Raw genomic sequence first — 22444 nt, forward strand, 5'->3', positions numbered from 1 at the left:
GTTCTTGAAATAATCGAAATTCTGGGAACGTTAGAGAACGGTTGGAATGGCGAATTGAGTCCCTTCTCCGATACAGTGAAATACATACATATATATCTCAAATCACTTGAACTGATTCATTCGCGGCGGTGATATAAGCTAATACTGGGCATAATTTTTTGTTTGCCACAAAGTAATTAAATATCAACTGTTTTTTTTTTCTTTGCTTACCAACAAACCCTTGACCTCGGGCCGGCAAACATTAGACTAAGTTGCTAAGTTTATTTTCGTAATTTTGGGCAATATTTTGTTTATTTTGATTATTTTATCAATAAAACATACGAATTTTGGAGAACTTGGCTAAACAATTTTCCAAAAAAAATTATATTGTTAGTCTCTTAAGCAGAGCATTTATCTCATTGGACTAAGAATAATCTAATCTATACAAGCTGGGCGTAGGCCATCGCTGACCTAATTTAGCGGCTCATATTTTCCGCTTTTATGGGGCGGCACACAAAGGTGGGCTGGCTTGAGCTCGGGCTTTGAAAGTGTGGGTTGCTGAGGGGGTGGACTGAGCGGACTGGACGGCGATGGCCTGGACGCTTATCAGCGAAGCGCTCGTTCCAGAAAGTTGCATTCGCATTCAGTTCTCTGCCACCGGGCGAGCAGTAAAGAGATCGAATCTGATCGGATCGAAAAATTAAATTAAATTAATAAAGTGCAAATTGGAACGGAATGAGCTATAACAACGTGATTTGTACGATCTGTTCGGATCGGTATCGCACCACAGACAATATTCACGCCGGTACCTGTGGACACGCATTCCACGAGGAGTGCCTGAATCGCTGGCGAGAGCAGTGAGTGAAACTTGTTCCACAATAAATTAACCGAAAAAAGTCCTGATTAACAAAGCAAATCAAAATGTTTAAAATTCAAATCTTAAATAGATACTAAAGTGCACAAAAATGCTTCTGGAAATATTGATTGATTGTCTTACTAACTATTTTAATGACCATACAAAGAAAGAACAAATTTGATAAAATTAATCTGATACACAGCAATTTTGCTGTAGAACCAATTTGTTATGGTTCTTCGTTTCATGGGAATCCCCGAACATTATCGGAGACCTCTAGGGTTCGCTTTTGCCAGTAAATGGCATTGAAATCGAAATCGCGTTTGATATAAACAAAGATACATATATCTCCATCCACTTTCTAGATCAAGAACTTGCCCCATCTGCCGCTGCCAGGATGCCGCGTACTTTCAGCTCTATCTGGATTTTGAGGAGTTGCCGGAAAGCGGATCGGCGCAGGGGGCTGGCAGTACAAGCGGGCGGAATCAAAACCAAGGCCACAGCGACAGCAGCCTCAGCAGCAGCAGCAGCAACAGCAACAACAACATCATTGCCAGCAGTACTGGCGATTACGGGGGGATTATGAGAGAGTATGAGAATCTGCTATATGAGACGGGCGTGTATCAGGAGGAGATAGAATATCTAAATGAGCGCATCGGTGCCTTAACCCTTCGTAATTCTCAACTCTGCAAAGTCCATGGAGAGTCGGACACGGATTGTGATTAGAAGCCCGCAAAATAATACAAACAAACAGAAACCCCTCTGTCTAAACATTTCGTTATCTGCATTTGTTGTTTTAAATTATTAGAACAGATAAGAATTGCTAAGGACGCTGAGGTTAACAAAAGAGACGAGAAAACAATATAATCAACATAATTACGATAAATCGGATTTATAAAGGGAAAGACAGGAAGATATGATATATATTAAACTACATATTTACTTAATAAGAAATCAAAAACGACTCAGACTGCGTGACCCGTTTGAATTTTAAATCACTTTCGCGGCTCCAAACCAAACGTTTCCCAACACTACTCCCACAGAATCTGGGTGTGTATCCCTGATTTTTCCGAATACTCGATTACTGAGGGATGGCGACATAACGCACAATTAGCTAAGACTTTTACTAAGATCGTAAAATACACATTCGGGTAGCGAAAAAATTTAATTTTTACTAGTGTGACCGAGTTTTGAAAAGTTAACTGAAAATGCATGTACAATGGTAATGGTCCACGCTCTTGTCAGCTGTTGTTTCGCGAATTTCGATGCTTCTTCTTGCGCGCACTCGCTGCGAATGCCAATTACCGCGTCTCTTTGTATTACTACAATTACAATAAAAATTGCAACAAATTAAATCGGCGTCGTGTGTCCGTCTGTGTGTGCCAGTGTGTGTGTGCCCGCGAGCACTGATAACTGATAGCCCCGCTTGATAGCCAGTGAATAAACAAACAACAAACCAAACAAAACAAACCTTGCGACGCATCCAAAAGCGCTGGCTGCAAGTAAGTTGCATTTGCATTTCGCGTAATTTGGTTTGCTCTTGGTTTTGCGTTGCGGTTCACTAGCCAAACCGCTCGATTCTCGGCGATTTTGGGTCGAGGCTGTTGGCGCCAGCAGCGGTGAAATTGCCGCACATTCACATTTCTACATTTCGCATTTCCACATAATTGCAGCGGCGCAAAATTATTTGCTGTGTGGCAGTGTGTGTGGGTGGTGGGTGTGGGGAGAGTTTGGGGTGTGGGGAGCCAGACAGACACAGCGTTGCATTCGCCCCTGCCAGAGTTGTCGCAGCACTCGCTCTCTGGTGTTTATCTCGATTAATTGATTGATTGGCCTTACCCAATTGTACAAATATTAAAAACAGTACTCATTAACGTTTTAATTGGGTCACAATCACCCACAGGTAATGGTTTGTGCAGGAGAGGGGGCAACTCTATTCACTCAGCTTGGTAAATTAGAGATGTGCTAGTTGCCGGTCACGAAGAAACCGTTTGTTTTAATTAGGAGAATGTTAATACTTAAAGTATGAACTTTATTGAAAAAAAAACCGTTTCAGGAAATAGATACATTTTGTTTTGTATTTTTTGTATTAAGCATACATAGTATATTATTTGTTGGATTTATTTAGTATGCATAAATATAAACATCTATGTTTATATTGGAAGCATAGTTATGTGTTTTGCAAAACAACAGCAACAATTGCCAAACATTCTACTTTAAGTACTTAAAGACCCAGTAAAGCTTGGCTCAAGCTCACTTATTGCTTTTCTGCTACCAATATTCGTAAGTCGTGACGGCGCAACCTCCGTCACGGTCCATCTCTAGAATGGTGAGTTCCGCCGCCGTGGTGAAATTGTCTTTGTTGAGAAAAAATGTCGACGCGAAAAAAGGTTTTTATACATTAGTCAGAAAGTCTGGCATTCTTTGTTGTTGGTAAAAAGCACAATTGTTTGGCGGCGAGTGAGAAAAGTGCGCGGCTCCAGGGGGATTGGATTGGGATTATGTAAATGCAACAACAACGGCCCCAGCAGCGAATCAACGAAACTGCAACGCCACTAGGCCCCACGGACGAAAAAGCGGACGGACGCACGGACGGACGACACGGTGGCGTTGGCAAAGTGAAATCCCCAGCGAAAGCGATCGAAGACGACATACGCAGCAAGCGAACTAACGAAAGAGAAACGCTACAAAGAGCAGGAGGAGAAGCTCCCCCAGGATGGACAACTGCGACCAGGACGCCAGCTTCCGGCTGAGCCACATCAAGGAGGAGGTCAAGCCGGATATCTCGCAGCTGAACGACAGCAACAACAGCAGCTTCTCGCCCAAGGCCGAGAGTCCTGGGCCCTTCATGCAGGCCATGTCCATGGTCCACGTGCTGCCCGGCTCCAATTCGGCTGGTTCCAACAACAACAATAGTGGCGGCGGAGTAGACGCTCAGATGGCGCAGGCGCCCAACTCGGCTGCAGCAGCTGCCGCCGCAGCAGCCGTCCAGCAGCAGTATCCGCCCAATCATCCGCTAAGCGGCAGCAAGCACCTCTGCTCCATCTGCGGAGACCGGGCCAGCGGCAAGCACTACGGCGTCTACAGCTGCGAGGGCTGCAAGGGCTTCTTTAAGCGCACGGTGCGCAAGGATCTCACATATGCGTGCCGCGAGAACCGTAACTGCATCATAGACAAGCGGCAGAGGAACCGCTGCCAGTACTGCCGCTACCAGAAGTGCCTCACCTGCGGCATGAAACGCGAGGCGGTGCAGGAGGAGCGTCAGCGCGGCGCACGCAATGCGGCGGGCAGGCTGAGTGCCAGCGGACCCGGCTCAGTTGGCTCCAGCTCTGTGGGTGGCGGTTCCAGCTCTAGCGGACTGGGCGTTGGATCCGGTGGTGGCTTGGGAAGCGGCAACGGCTCCGACGACTTTATGACCAACAGCGTGTCCAGGGACTTCTCGATCGAGCGCATCCTGGAGGCCGAACAGCGGGCGGAGACTCAGAGTGGCGATCGAGCGCTGACCTTTCTGCGCGTCGGTCCCTATTCCACGGTCCAGCCGGATTACAAGGGAGCCGTGTCCGCCCTGTGCCAGGTGGTCAACAAGCAGCTCTTCCAGATGGTCGAATACGCGCGGATGATGCCACACTTCGCCCAGGTGCCGCTGGACGACCAGGTCATTCTTCTGAAGGCCGCCTGGATCGAGCTGCTCATCGCGAACGTGGCCTGGTGCAGCATCGTGTCGCTGGATGACGGCGGTGCCGGTGGAGGAGTAAGCGGGGGCGGTGGCCTTGGGCACGACGGCTCCTTTGAGCGACGGTCACCGGGACTGCAGCCGCAGCAGCTGTTCCTCAACCAGAGCTTCTCGTACCATCGCAACAGTGCTATCAAGGCCGGTGTTTCGGCCATCTTCGATCGCATCCTGTCCGAGCTGAGCGTCAAGATGAAGCGACTGAATCTGGACCGACGCGAACTGGCCTGCCTGAAGGCGATCATACTGTACAACCCGGACATACGCGGCATCAAGAACCGGGCGGAGATCGAGATGTGCCGGGAGAAGGTGTACGCCTGTCTGGACGAGCACTGTCGCCTGGAGCACCCCGGCGACGATGGCCGCTTCGCGCAGTTGCTGCTGCGCCTGCCCGCGCTGCGATCGATCAGCCTTAAGTGTCAGGACCACCTGTTCCTCTTCCGCATCACCAGCGACCGGCCGCTGGAGGAGCTCTTTCTGGAACAGCTAGAGGCGCCGCCGCCGCCTGGTCTGGCGATGAAACTGGAGTAGGGGTCGACCCCATTCTCCGCTCGAAGAATGTTTCATTGTGATTGCGTTTGTTTGCATTTCTCCACTCTCTATCCCTCAAAATCCTCCAAAAGCCCCTCTAATATTACGCTAAATGTGTATGTAATTGTTTATTTTTTTTTATTACCTAATATTATTATTATTGATATAGAAAATGTTTTCCTTAAGATGAAGAAGATTAGCCTCCTCGACGTTTATGTCCCAGTAAACGAAAAACATATAAAACCCAAAACTTGAAAAGAACACAAAACACGAAAATAAAAACAAGAAGCACACAAGCAAAGTAAATGTAAAAGTTAAACTAAAGCTAAAGGAGTAAACATAATATTAAAAGGAGTAAACATAATAGTTATGATCTACAGACGTATGTAAACATACAAGTTCAGTATACATATATATATATGTCGGCAGGCGCATATCTGCGGTGCTGGCCCCGTTCTAAATCAATTGTAATTACTTTTTAACATAATTGTACCCAAGCGTTATCAATTACATGCGAGAAACAAAAAACACAGACGAAAACCAACAAAATATATCTATGTATAAAATATAAACTGCATAACAAGAGATCTTGTCGTTTTTTCTGCGAATCTGTGATTAATGCAATTGTCCGCACAAATGTGTGACTTTGATTGCATATATGAGCAGTGCGTTTTCTCACTATATGGCAAAATGTACGATGCTTTTTAGGTTTTACAAAGTTATTCGCCCGGATGTTTTACTGTCTTTCATTTCCGACTATTGAACGCAAAGTTTGCTAATCACATTTTTGTATTAATAGTTAATTGATTTATTCTGTGGGCCTTCCAATAGTTGGCTTTCTTCCAAATATATTTGTGATATAAATAGATGGAGGTAATAAATAAATTTCACAGTGAATACTGTTTGGAAATAGACTTAAAAATGGGTTCGTGAAATTGAACTCATTAATGTGAACTTCATGCTAGGTATATTTCATCCTGTCGATTTTAAGTATTTATCAGGTTTTTTTTTAATACATTTATAAAAAAATATTTATTGTCTTCAAAATATTTCCTTAAAAATGGTATTGTGAAGACAATTTGTATTTTAAGGTACTTTATTCGAATACTATAACTTTATTTTAAATGGAAGGTTCTACACCACCCTGAAGGGCTTGCCCATTCTTTTCGATCCGCACTTTACCTCTTGCATATGTGTTTTTCGTGCGCCGTGCTTACCCAATGATTATTAGTTTGTGGGCCACCTCTTGGCCTCCACCCCTATCCTTGATGCTGCTGCCTTTCATATGGCATTTGGTCAATTTTTATAAAATTTATGTCTCAACGGGAATGTATGTTAGTATGTATTTACAAAAATATGGTATTAACGCACAAGCAGCGACTAAGAATAGATATTTTTTTCGAAAAAAGAACAAAACTCTCCGCTGACGACGCATATTATTATCTATAAATAGTGAAATTTAGGTTCCATCTCTGTCCATATATCTTTCTCTCTCATCTCTTTATCTGAATCTAAAGGAATAGCTTAAAATAGGGACAAAGCGACGGATATAATACTCTGTTTGCGGGGATCCTTGTTGTTTAAAGGGTTATGATATTGGAAGGAAGTGTCCAACGATTCTCCTTTTAAATAAAATTAGATTTAGAGCTTTTAAAAGCTCACAAACATTGCAAAAAAGAGGGATAGAACGTGAGAAAAAGACCACCGAGTGTCCACACTTATTGCGGGTGATTTTTATTGGTCTAGCTAATCACTATCCTTGATTTTGTGGCTTGTGAGCATATTTAATAAATTTCATAAATATCATCTCGCTCCCCCGACCAAAAAGGCCCACACAAATACCCCTATGTAGCAGCAGCGTGTTGAAAAATGTGAAATGTGGAATGAAAAATGAAATGTTTCGCACGGAAAAACCATGAAAGCATGCCAATAAAATCATGTGTTCCCCCCCCCCCCCCCCCAAAAAAAAAAAAAAAAACCTCCTCCGCCGATTTGCGATTTGCGTGTTGTGTATGTGTATTGGAAAAGAGTTTTCGAAGCGAAATTAACAATTTGCTATTTTCGTAGTTATGCGGGGGCGTTTTCCGAAGACCCAGGAAGGGGGGCTATGGGTGGATGTAGATGCTGTCTGAACCGCGGAGACTTGCTGACAGACGAGGAGAAGAAAGGCCGAGAGGCGGTGGAGAGGCAGACAAACTGACGTGGGGGCCAACAAGTTGTTGTCGTCTCGCATTCGCATATCGCATACAGGGTGCCCTTGCCCCTCCGTCATCCACCTCTCTTACTTTCTTCGTGTGTCGCCTCGCATGCAACTGCATTTTCCTACCAATTTTACTAATGGGGGTCCAACAAGAGCTAAAAACCAAAAAAACAGGCGGAGCAGGCAGCAGCCGCATCTGCAAATGAGCAAAATCAAGGCAAACGAGTGAGGAATTCGCGATGCCCATCACTCTGGCGATCTTGCTGCCAAATAGGCTTAAGCTGGATGAAAAATGTATGTTTAAATTGAAAAGTGCTAGTTTATCAAAGTTTTTCAATTATTTTATTATTTATATGATGATAATTTGGCTAGCCAGCAGTCAGACCTTACAATTTATGAAACATTTTTTGGCAATTTAAATTAAAATAATTAAAGCCAGGGGCTAAATACTATCGGTTTTGAAATATAAAATATAAATCAAAATGAATGGAGTAAAAAATGTTTTCTTTGTTCCTATCTCTTCAAACTAAAATACCAACTAAAATACCAGTTTTTTAGACTTTTATTTTTATATCCTAATACATTATTGGTATCAGTTGATTATTGAAAAAGAACCAAGCAGACATGAAAGCAGCATACCCGCACATTGTTATCCAACTGAAGGGTCCCACGATTCGTTCGCTTATGCTGGCCGAAATCATACTTTCTTCTGCCACCCACTCCCACTCTGCCACTCCCCCCGCTTTCCTCTCCACTCTGCGGCTCTTCGGATTTTCGGGTCTTCGGATGTTGGGGCTCTTCGGCTCTATGGCAAGCGACCCAAGCCGATCCGATTCGATCCGATGCTCCCGCTGCACGGCGGACTTTTCCTCCTCCTCTTCTTCGGCTGCTGTGGTGCGGTGGGCGATATATGGGGCAGGTGGGGCGATGTGGGGCAGATGGGGGGTGGTGGTGTTGTTAATGGTGCGCCGACGGCGGCAGCAGCAACTGCGACTGCGACGACGACTGCGACGGTATTCAGAGTTGGCAGCTGGCTGGCGCGACATCAGTTTTGAGTTGGCTATCAACGCGAGCGGGTCTTTCTCTTCGCAAGCGACACACGTAGATATTGCTTCAATTGTCCACACACATTGTTTTGTTGTTTTTGTTTTTGTTTGGTTCCAATACACACACACGAATAGATATTGATGATATATATATATGTGTATATATATATGAATATATATATATATATATATATATATATATATATATAAATATATATATCTGGCTAACCGATCGACTCACTTGCTTTCGTTATACTCTATTTTCTTTTTTTTTTTTGGTTTTTTTTTGGTACTCGTTGAAAAATAAATAAATTCAAAAAAATGAGAGAAGCAAAAAAAAAGTAACGAAAACTGTGCATGTGTGTAAGGTGTATGTGTGTGCGTGCGATGGTTATATATGCCTAATCACATATATCTCTATATATATCCGAAAAATATGTGCATATATACATATGATCTATATGGAGAGTCAAAGTGCTACCTACCAATAAAAAAAAGACACAAATAAAAAAAACGAAAGAACAAAACCCACCGCGAGTATATCGATCTATATTTACCGGATCAGTTCCGATTTCCGATCCGAATTCGCGCTATTTCTTAAAATTATTTCAAATATGTACCAATCCCGAACCGTCCTTCTCCGCCCCCGGCCTCGCCCACTTCCCTTCGCTGCGGCGTTGACGTTGACGCCGAAAATAAAACTTTTTCAAAACATACTATTTTTAACCGATACGATACTATACGAAACGGAACGAGCGCGGAAAACACACAAAAGAACGAGCAAAGCAAACTCAAAAATAATTAAGCAGCAAATTAACGTGTTATACAACGATTTTGCCAGTCCAAATTCGTGATTCTTCTTTTTGTATTTTTCAACTCGGATCGGAATATTAGCGGGAAACGGTTAAGGGCTGTTAGCGGGTAGAGCGGCAACCACCTGTTGTGGCAGTTGACTGTTGCTCTGCTGGTTTGGTCTCTCCTCACGGGAGCTTTCAGGATCGGGGCGAGCTTTGCGCCATCGATCAATCAATCAATCAATCAGTAAGTCTGTCAGTCAGCACTCAGACACACGCACACACGCACCGCACAGGCAGGCACAGTTTTATAGAGACTGTCGTCAAGAGAATCGAACCAAAACCAAACCAAACCTAACTCAATCGATCGATCGACTTGAGCCGCGGCAACAAGAACAACCGGGCAAGAACAACAGCTAGCAACCAACCTACAACCTCCGTTTTCCTTCGGCAGCAGCAGCAACTGGATCACCAACAACAACAGCAGTACCAGCACCTGTGAGAGCGAGCGAGAGAGTGTGCAGCGGGACAGGGAACGAGAACGATATAGGTATATAGCGAGCGAGCGGGACATCTGACAGCGCCACAAGATGATGATGGAGAACGGACTCTCCATGGAGTACGGAGATGGCTACATGGAGCAAGAGGAGGAGTGGGAGCGTGAGGGCCTACTCGATCCTGCGTGGGAGAAGCAACAGAAGAAGGTGAGTGCGACCCTGACCCCTGGGATCCATGTTCTCGAATCAAGAATCCTTTCCGAACTGTGGACCTGAAACCCTTTTTATTCTAATGTAGATTAATAACTCAAACTACTTTTTAAAGAACATTCCTTTAAAATCTATAAAAATTTAGATATATATTACCACCCAACTCAAGCAACAAATCACTCAAATAGAACTATATTTCTTTAACCTCCTTACTTTAACTGTACACCCAGAAACCACTAAATCAAAGTTACATGAACTCCAGCAACAGTGTTAAAACACTGTTATCACCAGATATCTTAAATTAAATCAGTTTAATCCAATATATTTTATAGACCTTTTTTGACCTAATACGTTTAAAATCAATTTATTTTAAATTCCGCTAATTGTACACAATAGATACCATAAAATAAGATCGATCCGATAGTCGAATGATAAACTGTTTAGATCAAAGCGAATTTAAACTATAGTTAGGAACAAAAACGATGCATCCTCGAGATAGTTATATTCTGCTTTTGGTTTAACCGATTGCAAATTAAATAACACCGTTGCAGTGGTTGCTTTTTAATATCGCAAGAACTATGCTTTTATTACTAAGAGGTTGCAGTTGAGCTGTTCTTTTCCGAGAGGGCACACACAAACATACAAAGGAATGCTAAACGGAAAAATAAAAGTGAAGAAGATTTTCAGCAAATATTCCGGAAAGGTCTGGATATAGAAAACATCTTGGAAGTTCCTTTTCATTGGCCAATTTGTCGAATATCTACCGTATCCGTAGATCGTATGTATAAGACATATGCTCACTGGCCTGGCTGTGTTCTATATTTTTCGATTATGTTTCAATATTTTACCGAGCCAACACCACCACCACCACCATCTCAACATCAACATAGGAATCACACAAAAAAAGCTAGAACAACAACTACAAAAAAGCTCAGTGGCCCGTTTTAAAAATAGAATTCTTCTTTCTTGATTTTCATGGCTCTTGTTGTTCGAGCAATGTTTGAAGATAGTACGAAAATAGTTTGTTGCTGTTCAGGAACTATACATATAGAATAGCACATATAGAACGTATATCCAAAAGCCTTCGATCGCTTATGATTATGAAAATCGAAGATCTCTTTGGGTTCCCCCACTGCTGATTTCGATTAACCCAACAGGTTGATCACCATAAAAAAAAACCCAACCCTCCCAATCGAAACCGAAGGTTAACCAACCCATTTTCCACACAGTTTCCAATCAATTACCCCCTGGCACCCCTTTGATCATCTTTTTTTCATCGATTGGTTTGTTTGATGGTTGTTTGTCGTTGTCTGCCAGCGGAAGCATACAGTTACACCTATGGCGTCTAAAGAAGAACAGCAACTAATTGCCACTGTTTAGATAAAATTGGAAACATCGATCCATAAGTAGGTGGCAACTGGGGTGGAGACATCTAGAAAAACCTGAAGGTCGTAGGCGATAAGAGTTAGAAGGCCAAGAATAACGTGAAGATAGTGAAAAGGCATAGAGGATATTGCCCAGAAAGACCCATTCCCAAGATCTCTAACCTAGAGACCTGCAACAACCATACACCTAAATGTTTTATTTATATACATACATAATTCTATAAATTGCCAGACAAAATTTAGTGCAAGGCTGTGTTTTTGACACGACGCCTAGGTGGTGAAATGAAATTGACAATTATAAATAGACAGCATTCCTATGCACCACATTTCCACGCGATTCGGATTCAGAATATCTATGTACATATGTGTCTCCGAGATTCAGATTCATCAGCCACCCACACTCATAAAGCATGGCGAAAATGCAATGACAAATCGCTGGCGCACAAACGAAACTGAAAATAATTAACGAAGATCGGAAAAAAGTCGAGGAATAAATACAAAATAAAGCGAAAATATGAAGATTTTTGGCGGTCGCCGGATGACTTGAGCTTGACATGCTCGGACATGTATGCGTGGCATCTCGCTCGCTCTTTATACGCATTTCGTAACCGTAAATTACCAAACGGAATTCGTCAGCTGCTGAATAATGAGAGCCGAAAAAGAAAAAAAAAAACAGCCATCGAAATTGTTTCTTTTTTGTGTTTACATTGATCGCAGCCAAGCAACAAAAGGTGTAAAGATGGGGGGAATGGGTGTGGGTGGTGAGTGTCTACCGCCCCTCCTCCATGCCCCCATGTCTCATCTTATGACTCATGTGTGCGAAATGTGTGAATGAATGAGGATCAGCGGCCAGGGTTGCCACCCTCCTCCTGGCCTGTGCGAATGAGTCCATGCTATGGGGCCGCTCAAATTACACTCGGCTAAAAATGGGTGTGCAAGAGCGAGTCCGTTGCTGCTGTGCTGCCAATAGAGAGCTTTTTCCCAAAAAAGCTTTTTTTAAACTAAACAAAAAATACGGCGGACGACGTTCGTTTGCGTTTTTTTCTCGCCTCTGGCGCGTGCGCCTTGACCGGCCAAAAAGATTGCTCAATCATAGATCTGGAAGTTGAAAGCTGCAAGCTGGTCCAGGCAACTCTACCGCTCCGCTGCAATCGGCTCAGGCCACTGGCCTCTGCCGCCGACGTCGCCGCTGCCCGATAACGGTAATTGATCAGAGACAAAAACGGGTTGCCGGAATGCAACCGCTCGAGAAAAGAGAGGCTGCGACCAATCAGTGTTGCCAGATTTGTAGAAAGAAAATGGTTAGGAAGCTCAAAAACGCAAACAGTTTTTAAAATTAATAGGATAAACATTAAAAAATGATACAGTTTTAAAAGTATTATTGGCGATTCAATCCCCTGATTTTATACCACTGTTATGTTTATTGTTCAGCACTTTTATGACCCTCCAGTGCAAATGAGTATGTAAAGTTTACTCCTCGTTATTAATAAATTTTAGGCAATTGGCATAGGGTTTTCGAAAACTAGACTGAATGTTTCACACAAAACAAGATCTTTAAATTTCGTACATAAATGTATAAATGTATCTAACAATTCGAAATACACTAGAAAAGAGCTAGAAGTCATGTTTGGTTGGCAACACTGGATGCTGAGTGGAGACTAGCGGTAAGCCGGAGCGACTCGTTTTGGCGACGCAATGCAGTCGTAGTCGACTCCTCTCTCTCCTCTCTTTCTCGACTGGCCTAGTTTGAGTTGTTATTGTTCAAGTGGGTACTGTGTAATCTGTCCCCAGCAACCGTTGTGATCGTTACGTGAGAGAGAGAGGGGCAGAGCGATTTGCATTAACAGTTGCATTTCTTGTTCTCAGCTTAGATCAGACCCTCCATTCTCCTCCTCTCTCCTGTCTCACGCACCTAACTGTAAGCTAATGGCCAATAAAGTGGAGCCCCCCTGCTCTTCCTATTTTGATCCCGTTCTATTGATGCATATATGTATGTATGGTGATCCATTGTGATGCATATATGTACATACATATGTCCATTTGTCAATCGGTTAGGCCTACCTCCTCCTTCTCCTCCTGTCTCTTTCCTTTTCATTTGTTCCGGGTTTCCCAATCAAAAAGGTCCATCGTTCCCGAATTCGTGAATGGAGTTTCCTCAAGAAGGCGAAGGGAATTTGTAGGTTCCCAGGGCCATAAATTGGGCGTTACCAACCAAATCTCCATAACAATTCCGAGTTGTAAAATTATAAAACCTTACGTTTTGGTGGGGGAGGGGGTCTCCAAAATAATGAAGTGTGTGCAAAAAAGAACTGGTTTATATTTATACACATGCACATGTGTGCCTGCTGTCTTTTCTTGTTTTCTCTTTGTTCTGGCTGTGCTCCATCGTCGTCAGTCTGTCCCCATTCGGTGAAAAATAACTGCAACTGTCAGCCCCAGTTGGGGACCCAACAGTGGGTCGCGAATAAAAGAAGGTATAGGGAGGGGGTCTTGCCAGCGATCAGAAAATCAGCTAAAAGCCGAAAGCTGCCAACAACAAAGATTTCTGGGCTGGGACTGCCCTAAATGGATGGCGAATGAAAACAGGAACTGAGACTCTGGGACAGCTGGCGGCGATCAGCGATCAGCTGTCCCGCAAACAGGGTGTCACGCCCCCAAAATCCCAAAATATACATATATGTACAAGGATCTTGGTGTTAAAAAAAAATAAACATTTCGTTAGGTATAGTTATTAATTAATTAATTATGACTGCTTTTAAATCTTTGAACATTTTAACATGTTTAATGACTTTATTACGTACACAGTTTTTTTTTTTTACTGATTTGCATCATTTAGAAATATTCAATATTCTATCTGCAAATCGTTCAACTTAATTATTTCCTATTCCAATAAAGGGAAATTAATTAAAACTTTATAGCATTGCAGCAATGAATATTTACAAATCAATTTATAATAAGACTCTACACTTAACACCAAGGACTAGTATAGATCTTCATTATCTTGTTGTGATGTTCAATTTAATATAATTATTTTGTGCTTAAACCTAATATGAAAAGGTGTCAACAAATCTTCTTTGCTGAAGATATGAGTATTATAATTAGAACCCCCTGTGTTAACAGCTTTTAGAAAGTACTTAGTACTTTTGCCCAACAAAACCTCTTATCGAAACCAATAATAACTCTGTTTTAAACCATATCCCTAGACATTTACCGCTTGGTGTAACAGTCATCTGCGCAAAGCCGGCACCGCTATCGACAACATTGAGGAGGACTTCCGCAACGGCCTCAAACTGATGCTGCTGCTGGAAGTGATCTCCGGCGAGACGCTGCCCAAGCCCGATCGCGGCAAGATGCGCTTCCACAAGATCGCCAACGTGAACAAGGCTCTCGACTTCATCGCCTCCAAAGGCGTCCACCTGGTGTCCATTGGCGCCGAAGAGATCGTGGATGGCAACCTCAAGATGACCCTGGGCATGATCTGGACAATCATCCTGCGTTTCGCCATACAGGACATATCTGTGGAGGAGATGACCGCCAAGGAAGGACTGCTGCTGTGGTGCCAGCGCAAGACGGCGCCCTACAAGAACGTCAACGTACAGAACTTCCATCTGTCGTTCAAGGTGGGTTGTGCAGGCTCCCCTGGCTTCTTAATTGCTCAATGATTTCAATGCCCTCTATAGGATGGTCTGGCCTTCTGCGCCCTTATCCACCGCCATCGTCCAGATCTGATCGACTACGCCAAGCTGTCCAAAGACAATCCTCTGGAGAATCTTAACACTGCCTTCGATGTGGCCGAGAAGTATCTGGATATCCCGCGCATGTTGGACCCAGATGGTATGTGTTTTTGGGACTGATTGTTTATGGGGTGGTTAAGGTTCAGTGATGGGATATATTGTATATTATCGTAACGAAATCGCGAGTTACAAACTCTTTTTCATTTTCGTACTTCAGTACAACGTTTTAATTATACTCCAAATAAATCTCTTAGATAGGAAATCTAAAAGAAATTACTAAATATTGCCTACATAGGAGAGTAAATAGTCTGTTAAGCCCAAAATAACTATTTAACTGGTAAAGCCAAATAATAGAACCTTTTGTTGTAATTGAATTAAGATAAAAATTTCTGCAATTATTTTTGATACATCCCATTACTGAACAATAGTAGCATTGGGGTTTTTTCGGGGGTTAGCGATTAGACATAAGCCAATGCCTGGGTTCTGGTTCTAATCATTGCGATTGGTGAACAACGACAGATTTGATCAACACTCCGAAACCGGATGAACGTGCCATCATGACGTACGTCTCTTGCTACTACCACGCCTTCCAGGGAGCCCAACAGGTTGGAAATGTGACGCATGTACCCGAACCCACAAGACAATACACCTACGTCCCGAATAATTACAATGTGACTAAACTTCACCACGATACACTTAAATATCTAGCTCTAGCGCGGCATATGGATATACATAAATCTATATCTATATATGAGCATATGCCTTCCTCGTTCTAAGTATATTTTTATGCGATTTTGCGATGTTACCGCTGCTTCTGCTGCTGCTGCTGCTGCCGCTCTTGCTTCCCTTCTTCTTCCCATCACCGCGGGCCTTGACCAAATGCGCCGCACGAACGCGCCTCATCCCAAGGTCGTCGCGGTCCGGGGCCAAGATCGAGCCAAGGTCAAGCCAAAATCAGAGTCACAGCAACCAGAAGGGCAGCGGGAATCGCCACGAAATTGCGCCCTCTCCTTATATCGAATTTGAATCGCCTGGATTTGTCTTGATTCGAATTGCATTGGCCTCGTATATTATTCGTTACCGCATCCGTATCCGCATTTGCATCCGCATCTGCCAGATGCTAACAATGGCTCTACTAACTGCGCTTGAACAAATATCTGAGATTATCCTTAACCCTATATAAAATGGGAGTCCAAAAAGTTCTGTTAGTTATTTTTAATCTTCAAAACCCGTCACTGAACACAAATAACTTGGATTTTTGACAGGGCCTTTAAAATAGGAGACACAATTTCTCCCACTAGATCTCCATTGTCAAGTGAATTTTTTACCAAACAGATGATAGCTGTCTTTAATAAGGCGACCCTAAGCAAGTTTGACCCTTTAACATCCATTAAAAAATCAAGCTTGTAACTCTGATTAGCCCATTTCCAGTTAATAGGTTGAATATCTCCATACCGTGCGCATTGCATGCTGCAAATAATATGCAATGCGTTGAGCTTGCCCTGTTTATAGGTGTTTAATAAGGAGCTCGGAACCAAAACTCGATCCCTGATAGGATAAAAAAAAACAAAAAACAATTTTGGATCAAGTGTTCGAGTTTTGTGCGCCGGAATGGGATTATGTCCACTAACCTAGCATAAGCCTAAAATGATTGTGATAATGTTTGATGCCTGTCGAGACTAACCAAGTCTAAGATTAACTCACTTGTATGTTTGTTGCTTTCTTTATCTTTCTCTCTTTTTATTATCTCTCTGTGTGCGCGCTCGCTCCGCTCATCAAAAAAAAAAAACCAACAACTGCCATTAACCAATCTGCAACTGCAATCGCCACAACAACAACTACAACAACAACCTTCCTGAAAAATCAAAAATAAAAAACAAAACAAACACCACACACACGATCACAGATCTTCAGAATACAGCTTTGCCCGATGAGCGAGCGGTGATGACCTATGTGTCCTCGTACTATCACTGCTTCAGTGGCGCCCAAAAGGTCTGTTAAACACCAAAAACATCCAATCAATCACCCCAACAAAAAAAATCACTAGCACAACACAACATTTGTTGATGGCGCCCGAGCAGGTCTTTTTAATATGCATCTTGATTAGTATTGCCAAAAGTAATACTGACCATTGATTACTCATCAAAGAGCTGTAAAGGGCGCCATTGATAGAATCATTTTCTTCTCCTTTCCTAAATATTTCTCATGTACTATTCTTTTTTTAAAATTTGAAGCCGGTCTCCCTCTTAAACTTATTTCTTAAATGCCAGTAATGTTCGTAATTGTCCAGTGTTTCTATTGCAATCTCTTGCCTTCTTTACTTCAAATACATAGGACACTGACTGACTTTGAGAATTCCTTTCATGATTTCCCTACTTCTATTCCTGCTTATTCTTATACCATACCATCGATAAACACAATAAAAAACACAACGCGCTATGCTAACTGCAGATTTGACTGAGCATCCTGATCCTTAGACCGCTTTACTGAAATGGAATGGATTTCTTTGCCATTGCATTTGTTTGCCCTGTTTTCTGTTGCTTCTTTCGTTTCCGTTTATATTACTTTCTGCAACGTTTGTATTCATTTTTATATAGGGCACACAGTTCAGTTCAGTTCAGTTCAAATCAATGGGTCGGTGGCATGGAGCTGAAGTGAGCTGAGCCGCGTCGCCCACTTAGTGTTCCTGTTCCTGTTTCCTGTTCGTCTTGTTTTTGCTTTTCCAAATCTGAGTTGGTTCCGTGCCCACACATACACGCACACTCAGAGCGAAACGATTGAAGCCTTCTAATGTGCAACCTTTCCACCTTTTCCACCCACCCAACAACCATGTAACCAACCAAAAACACCAAACGACAGGCGGAAACCGCTGCCAACCGCATCTGCAAGGTGCTCAAGGTCAACCAGGAGAACGAACGCCTCATGGAGGAGTACGAGCGTCTGGCTAGTGATGTAAGTAGATGTAGTAGGCGCCTCATGCCTCATGGCTGTGCATTTACCAACACAAGTCGAGGGAAAGTGTATAGCGCATGGGCATGAGCACCCCTAAAATAAAACGATTGGCTATGGAGAAGCCTACTTACTGACCTAATCCTGATCCCACACAGCTGCTGGAGTGGATCCGTCGCACCATGCCGTGGCTGAACTCGCGCCAGGCCGACAACTCGCTGGCGGGCGTGCAGAAGAAGCTGGAGGAGTACCGCACCTACCGGCGCAAGCACAAGCCACCACGCGTGGAGCAGAAGGCCAAGCTGGAGACGAACTTCAACACGCTGCAGACCAAGCTGCGCCTGTCCAACCGGCCCGCCTACCTGCCCACCGAGGGCAAGACCGTGTCGGACATTTCGAACTCTTGGAAGGGTCTGGAGCTGGCCGAGAAGGCTTTCGAGGAGTGGCTGCTGGCCGAGACCATGCGCCTGGAGCGCCTCGAGCATCTGGCCCAGAAGTTCAAGCACAAGGTGAGTCGGTCATTGGGATGACCTCTGTGTTTACTAATTTGTAACTGAATCCCCCCCGCACAGGCCGATGCCCATGAGGACTGGACGCGTGGCAAGGAGGAGATGCTGCAGTCGCAGGACTTCCGCCAGTGCAAGCTCAACGAGCTGAAGGCCCTCAAGAAGAAGCACGAAGCCTTTGAGTCTGACCTGGCCGCCCACCAAGATCGCGTAGAGCAGATCGCCGCCATCGCCCAGGAGCTGAAGTAAGTGTCCGCCCCGAGCGAGCCCATTAGCTAATCTCGATTTATCCCCGCCTGCTGCCACCGATGGCCAATGGTGTTCACCAATCTGGTCTGCGTCCAGCGTGAGGTTAGGTAGAATTCCACCTCCTTGATCAGTCATCCATCCTGACATTATCACAGGAAAAGGGTCATCCAGTGAAAGTCTTCAACTAGGAAAATAAAATAGGATTTCTGAATACTAAAATTTGTCGATCTAACAGCAAACGATCTATGGAATGGAGAAGAGAAAACCTTAACCGATTTAAATTCGGTTTGGTTTTTTTATTCCCCTTTCGAATTATACTACATTCAAAACTTAACAAGATTATTTTAATTATAATTTTTTAATGGTTCCGCAAATCAAAAAAAATGTTATTTCTACCTTAATAAATTTAAAAAAGCTTAAATAATTTTTAGTTGTGCCTAAACAAGTACATTTTGCTAACCAGACTATTTTTAAAGCCAGTTATCGAATATGATCTAAGCATACGTTAGGTTAACTGGCAACATCGTCATCCGACCATCCATCCCATTTACTCTGGCAGCACTCACCACAGACCATTGGCGCCTGAGATCTAAACTAATCCGTAATCCGTGTTCCCAATTCACAGCACCCTGGAGTACCATGACTGCGTGTCGGTGAACGCCAGGTGCCAGCGCATCTGCGACCAGTGGGACCGCCTGGGTGCCCTCACCCAGCGCAGGCGCACCGCTTTGGACGAGGCCGAGCGTATCCTGGAGAAGATCGACATCTTGCATTTGGAGTTCGCGAAGCGGGCGGCGCCATTCAATAACTGGCTGGACGGAACGCGCGAGGATCTGGTGGACATGTTCATCGTGCACACCATGGAGGAGATCCAGGGCCTCATTCAGGCGCACGACCAGTTCAAGGCGACGCTGGGCGAGGCCGACAAGGAGTTCAACTTGATTGTGAACCTGGTTCGCGAGGTGGAGTCGATTGTGAAGCAGCACCAGATCCCTGGCGGCCTGGAGAACCCCTACACCACCCTGACCGCCAACGACATGACCCGCAAGTGGAGCGACGTCCGCCAGCTGGTGCCCCAGCGCGACCAGACGCTGGCCAACGAGCTGCGCAAGCAGCAGAACAACGAGATGCTGCGCCGCCAGTTCGCCGAGAAGGCCAACATTGTCGGCCCCTGGATCGAACGGCAGATGGATGCGGTCACGGCCATCGGCATGGGATTGCAGGGATCGCTGGAGGATCAACTGCACCGGCTCAAGGAGTACGAACAAGCCGTCTACGCCTACAAGCCCAACATTGAGGAGCTGGAGAAGATCCACCAGGCGGTGCAGGAATCGATGATCTTCGAGAACCGATACACCAACTACACGATGGAGACGCTGCGCGTCGGCTGGGAGCAGCTGCTCACCTCGATCAACCGCAACATCAACGAGGTGGAGAACCAGATCCTCACCCGCGACTCCAAGGGCATTAGCCAGGAGCAGCTGAACGAATTCCGCAGCAGCTTCAACCACTTCGACAAGAACCGCACCGGCCGCCTGTCGCCCGAGGAGTTCAAGTCGTGTCTGGTCTCGCTGGGCTACTCGATCGGCAAGGATCGCCAGGGTGACCTGGACTTCCAGCGCATCCTCGCCGTTGTCGATCCTAACAACACTGGCTACGTGCACTTCGACGCCTTCCTCGACTTCATGACCCGCGAAAGCACCGATACCGACACTGCCGAACAAGTCATCGACTCCTTCCGAATCCTGGCAGCCGACAAGGTGGGTTGGGATTGTCAAAGCAAGGGCTGAATCGCTTTTCCAAAAGACCATGTTCTTAGAGCTACAAATCAAGCAAACATGTGACTGTGAACACCTTAGGTTTTTGGAGTTCAAATCGGTCATTGTAATGATTGTGGGTCTAATATTAGCCGAGATATCCTGCAAAAGGCCTTACTAAAAATATTGCTCTAAGAGTTTTTTGCAGGATAACTTATTTAAAACTGGACGCACAGAAAAAGATTTCCTATTTCGAACTGCTAAAGACCTAAGCTAACAATGGTCATCACTTTTTCAGTGAGTTTAGCTTGCTAGCAGTACGAAACAGTGGTTTATTTCACTGAAGGTTCTGATTTAGACGAGCTATTATGCACCAACATTTTTTGGAGTTATTTTTCGAATGGTAAATACCTTCATTATTGAAGGGTCTACGAAGAGTCAATGGAGCCATTAAATGAGCAATAGACGAACTTATTGTGGTTAATGTTATTTAATGCTATCCTAAAGTTAGATTAGACAAGCTAACAGTGAGTTTTAGGAGCTATAGCAAAGGGTGGCCTTAGCTCGTCGGTACATTCCTATATTGTAGTTTAATTTAAATTTACCTTCTTTTTTGTTTTGTTTGTTAACTTAAAAAATAGTTTTCATTTCATATATATTATATTGTACTAATAGTTTGACTTATATCAGAACGAGATAACTATTTGAGTGTTATCGTCGGTGTAATTTTGTTGGGGGATTTGAAGGATGCTGTTCCTTGCGGGGCAAGGCAGAACATGTGGTGATAAAATGGGGAATGGGCTATGCCTTTTGTTGAACAGATGGTAGTTTGCGATCAAGCCCTTGTGCCCTTGAAACCTGTTCAAACTGCAGTCTCTAACGATTTCCCTACGTAACCTTTTTCCAGCCATACATTTTGCCCGACGAACTGCGCCGCGAGTTGCCCCCAGATCAGGCCGAGTACTGCATTCAGCGCATGCCGCCCTACAAGGGAGTCAACGGAGTGCCCGGCGCCCTGGACTACATGTCCTTCAGCACAGCTCTATACGGCGAGACCGATTTGTAAGAGAAGGGCCTAGGCACCAACTGCACCTGAACCCGCATCCGACGGACTGCGTCGGCGGATCCGAGCAGAGCCAGACCATATAATAATGATAAACTTTAATAATAATAATATTAATAAACATAGATTTATTATACCTACACTCGTAACGGTAGCTGCAGAAGAACTTCAGAGCATCATGTGAGGATGAATATATATTTATTAATTTCCGTCTCGAGCCGATGTATGCGACCCACACATACAAAACAAAACAATGGAAAGAAAAGCCAATCAAATTGTGAAATATGAAATACACATACATTATATACATTTGTAAAACAGCAAGGCAACCCATCAAGTGCATATCGAATATTTAAATTTAATTCTAAAACCAAGTCCAAAACAAAACAAAAACATCAACAAAACGCTAAAAACATTATTTTTTGAAATTTATGTTAATAAAAACAAAATCCATACATAAAAAAAACAAAAAAGAAATGAAATCCACAAATCTCAAGGAGATAAATTTCTTCAAAACTGTAAAAAGATATATAAATAGAGGGAGGGAGATTGTAAAACGAAATGGGGAAACTTTAGACTACTTCCGTTTCCGTTTATGAACCTTGAAGTTCCACCACATAGAGCGAGGCGGCGATATAGCGAGAGAGATAGAGAGAGAGAGGTAGCGAGGCCACTAGATGAAAGGAATAATACTGTTCTATATTCACACAGTTACTGTAGCTATTTATTCATCAACAATTTCAAAACTTTAGTTTCCGCTTATCTCGAACATATTCACATTTTCAGAACTAAAACTACAATTCATAATAAAAATTCAGATAACGATGATGAATAAAGCGATTTCTTGGTGATATTGTGTTTTCGTACAGTCGTGGAGAAGTGGGTTAATAAATAAAACTATCGGATTGCTTAGCTGAACAATGGGAAAATTTATTTCTTGATTCGTTGAAATTTTGATTGT

General features: G+C 43.7%; 3 protein-coding genes across 9 annotated transcripts; all 3 read left to right on the plus strand.

Moving 5' to 3' along the window:
• Positions 1-616: 616 nt before the first annotated feature.
• Positions 617-2284, plus strand: LOC128264668 (E3 ubiquitin-protein ligase RNF128). The gene is made up of 2 exons (XM_053000285.1): positions 617-836; positions 1198-2284. The coding sequence occupies exons 1-2, from the start codon at positions 715-717 to the stop codon at positions 1556-1558; spliced, it is 483 nt and encodes a 160-aa protein (XP_052856245.1). The 5' UTR covers positions 617-714; the 3' UTR covers positions 1559-2284.
• On the plus strand, positions 2198-22334 carry LOC128264663 (alpha-actinin, sarcomeric). Of its 7 annotated transcripts, none has more exons than XM_053000271.1 (10): positions 2198-2334; positions 9588-9837; positions 14429-14845; positions 14906-15059; positions 15479-15630; positions 17819-17911; positions 18067-18417; positions 18481-18659; positions 19289-20423; positions 21328-22334. In XM_053000271.1, exons 2-10 carry the CDS (start codon positions 9724-9726, stop codon positions 21484-21486), a joined length of 2754 nt encoding a protein of 917 aa, XP_052856231.1. In that variant the 5' UTR covers positions 2198-2334; positions 9588-9723; the 3' UTR covers positions 21487-22334. The 7 variants fall into 7 exon arrangements, with proteins under 7 accessions (XP_052856231.1, XP_052856230.1, XP_052856234.1 ...); XM_053000270.1 differs by lacking the exon at positions 2198-2334 and adding an exon at positions 8259-8394; XM_053000274.1 differs by lacking the exon at positions 2198-2334 and adding an exon at positions 8259-8394 and having other exon boundaries at positions 15479-15564.
• On the plus strand, positions 3147-5680 carry LOC128264667 (protein ultraspiracle). Its single transcript, XM_053000284.1, has one exon. It carries the CDS (start codon positions 3549-3551, stop codon positions 5091-5093), a length of 1545 nt encoding a protein of 514 aa, XP_052856244.1. The 5' UTR covers positions 3147-3548; the 3' UTR covers positions 5094-5680.
• Positions 22335-22444: the final 110 nt, after the last annotated feature.

This window comes from Drosophila gunungcola, unplaced genomic scaffold (genome assembly GCF_025200985.1).
Source record: "Drosophila gunungcola strain Sukarami unplaced genomic scaffold, Dgunungcola_SK_2 000076F, whole genome shotgun sequence".
Classification (NCBI taxonomy): domain Eukaryota; kingdom Metazoa; phylum Arthropoda; class Insecta; order Diptera; family Drosophilidae; genus Drosophila; species Drosophila gunungcola.

Coding starts and splice junctions, on each gene's coding strand:
- LOC128264667 (XM_053000284.1), top strand. CDS start 3,549: ATGGACAACTGCGACCAGGACGCCAGCTTCCGGCTGAGCCACATCAAG.
- LOC128264668 (XM_053000285.1), top strand. CDS start 715: ATGAGCTATAACAACGTGATTTGTACGATCTGTTCGGATCGGTATCGC. Junction 837..1,197: donor CTGAATCGCTGGCGAGAGCA/GTGAGTGAAACT, acceptor TCCACTTTCTAG/ATCAAGAACTTGCCCCATCT.
- LOC128264663 (XM_053000271.1), top strand. CDS start 9,724: ATGATGATGGAGAACGGACTCTCCATGGAGTACGGAGATGGCTACATG. Junction 18,418..18,480: donor CCCAGAAGTTCAAGCACAAG/GTGAGTCGGTCA, acceptor CCCCCCGCACAG/GCCGATGCCCATGAGGACTG. Junction 20,424..21,327: donor GAATCCTGGCAGCCGACAAG/GTGGGTTGGGAT, acceptor ACCTTTTTCCAG/CCATACATTTTGCCCGACGA.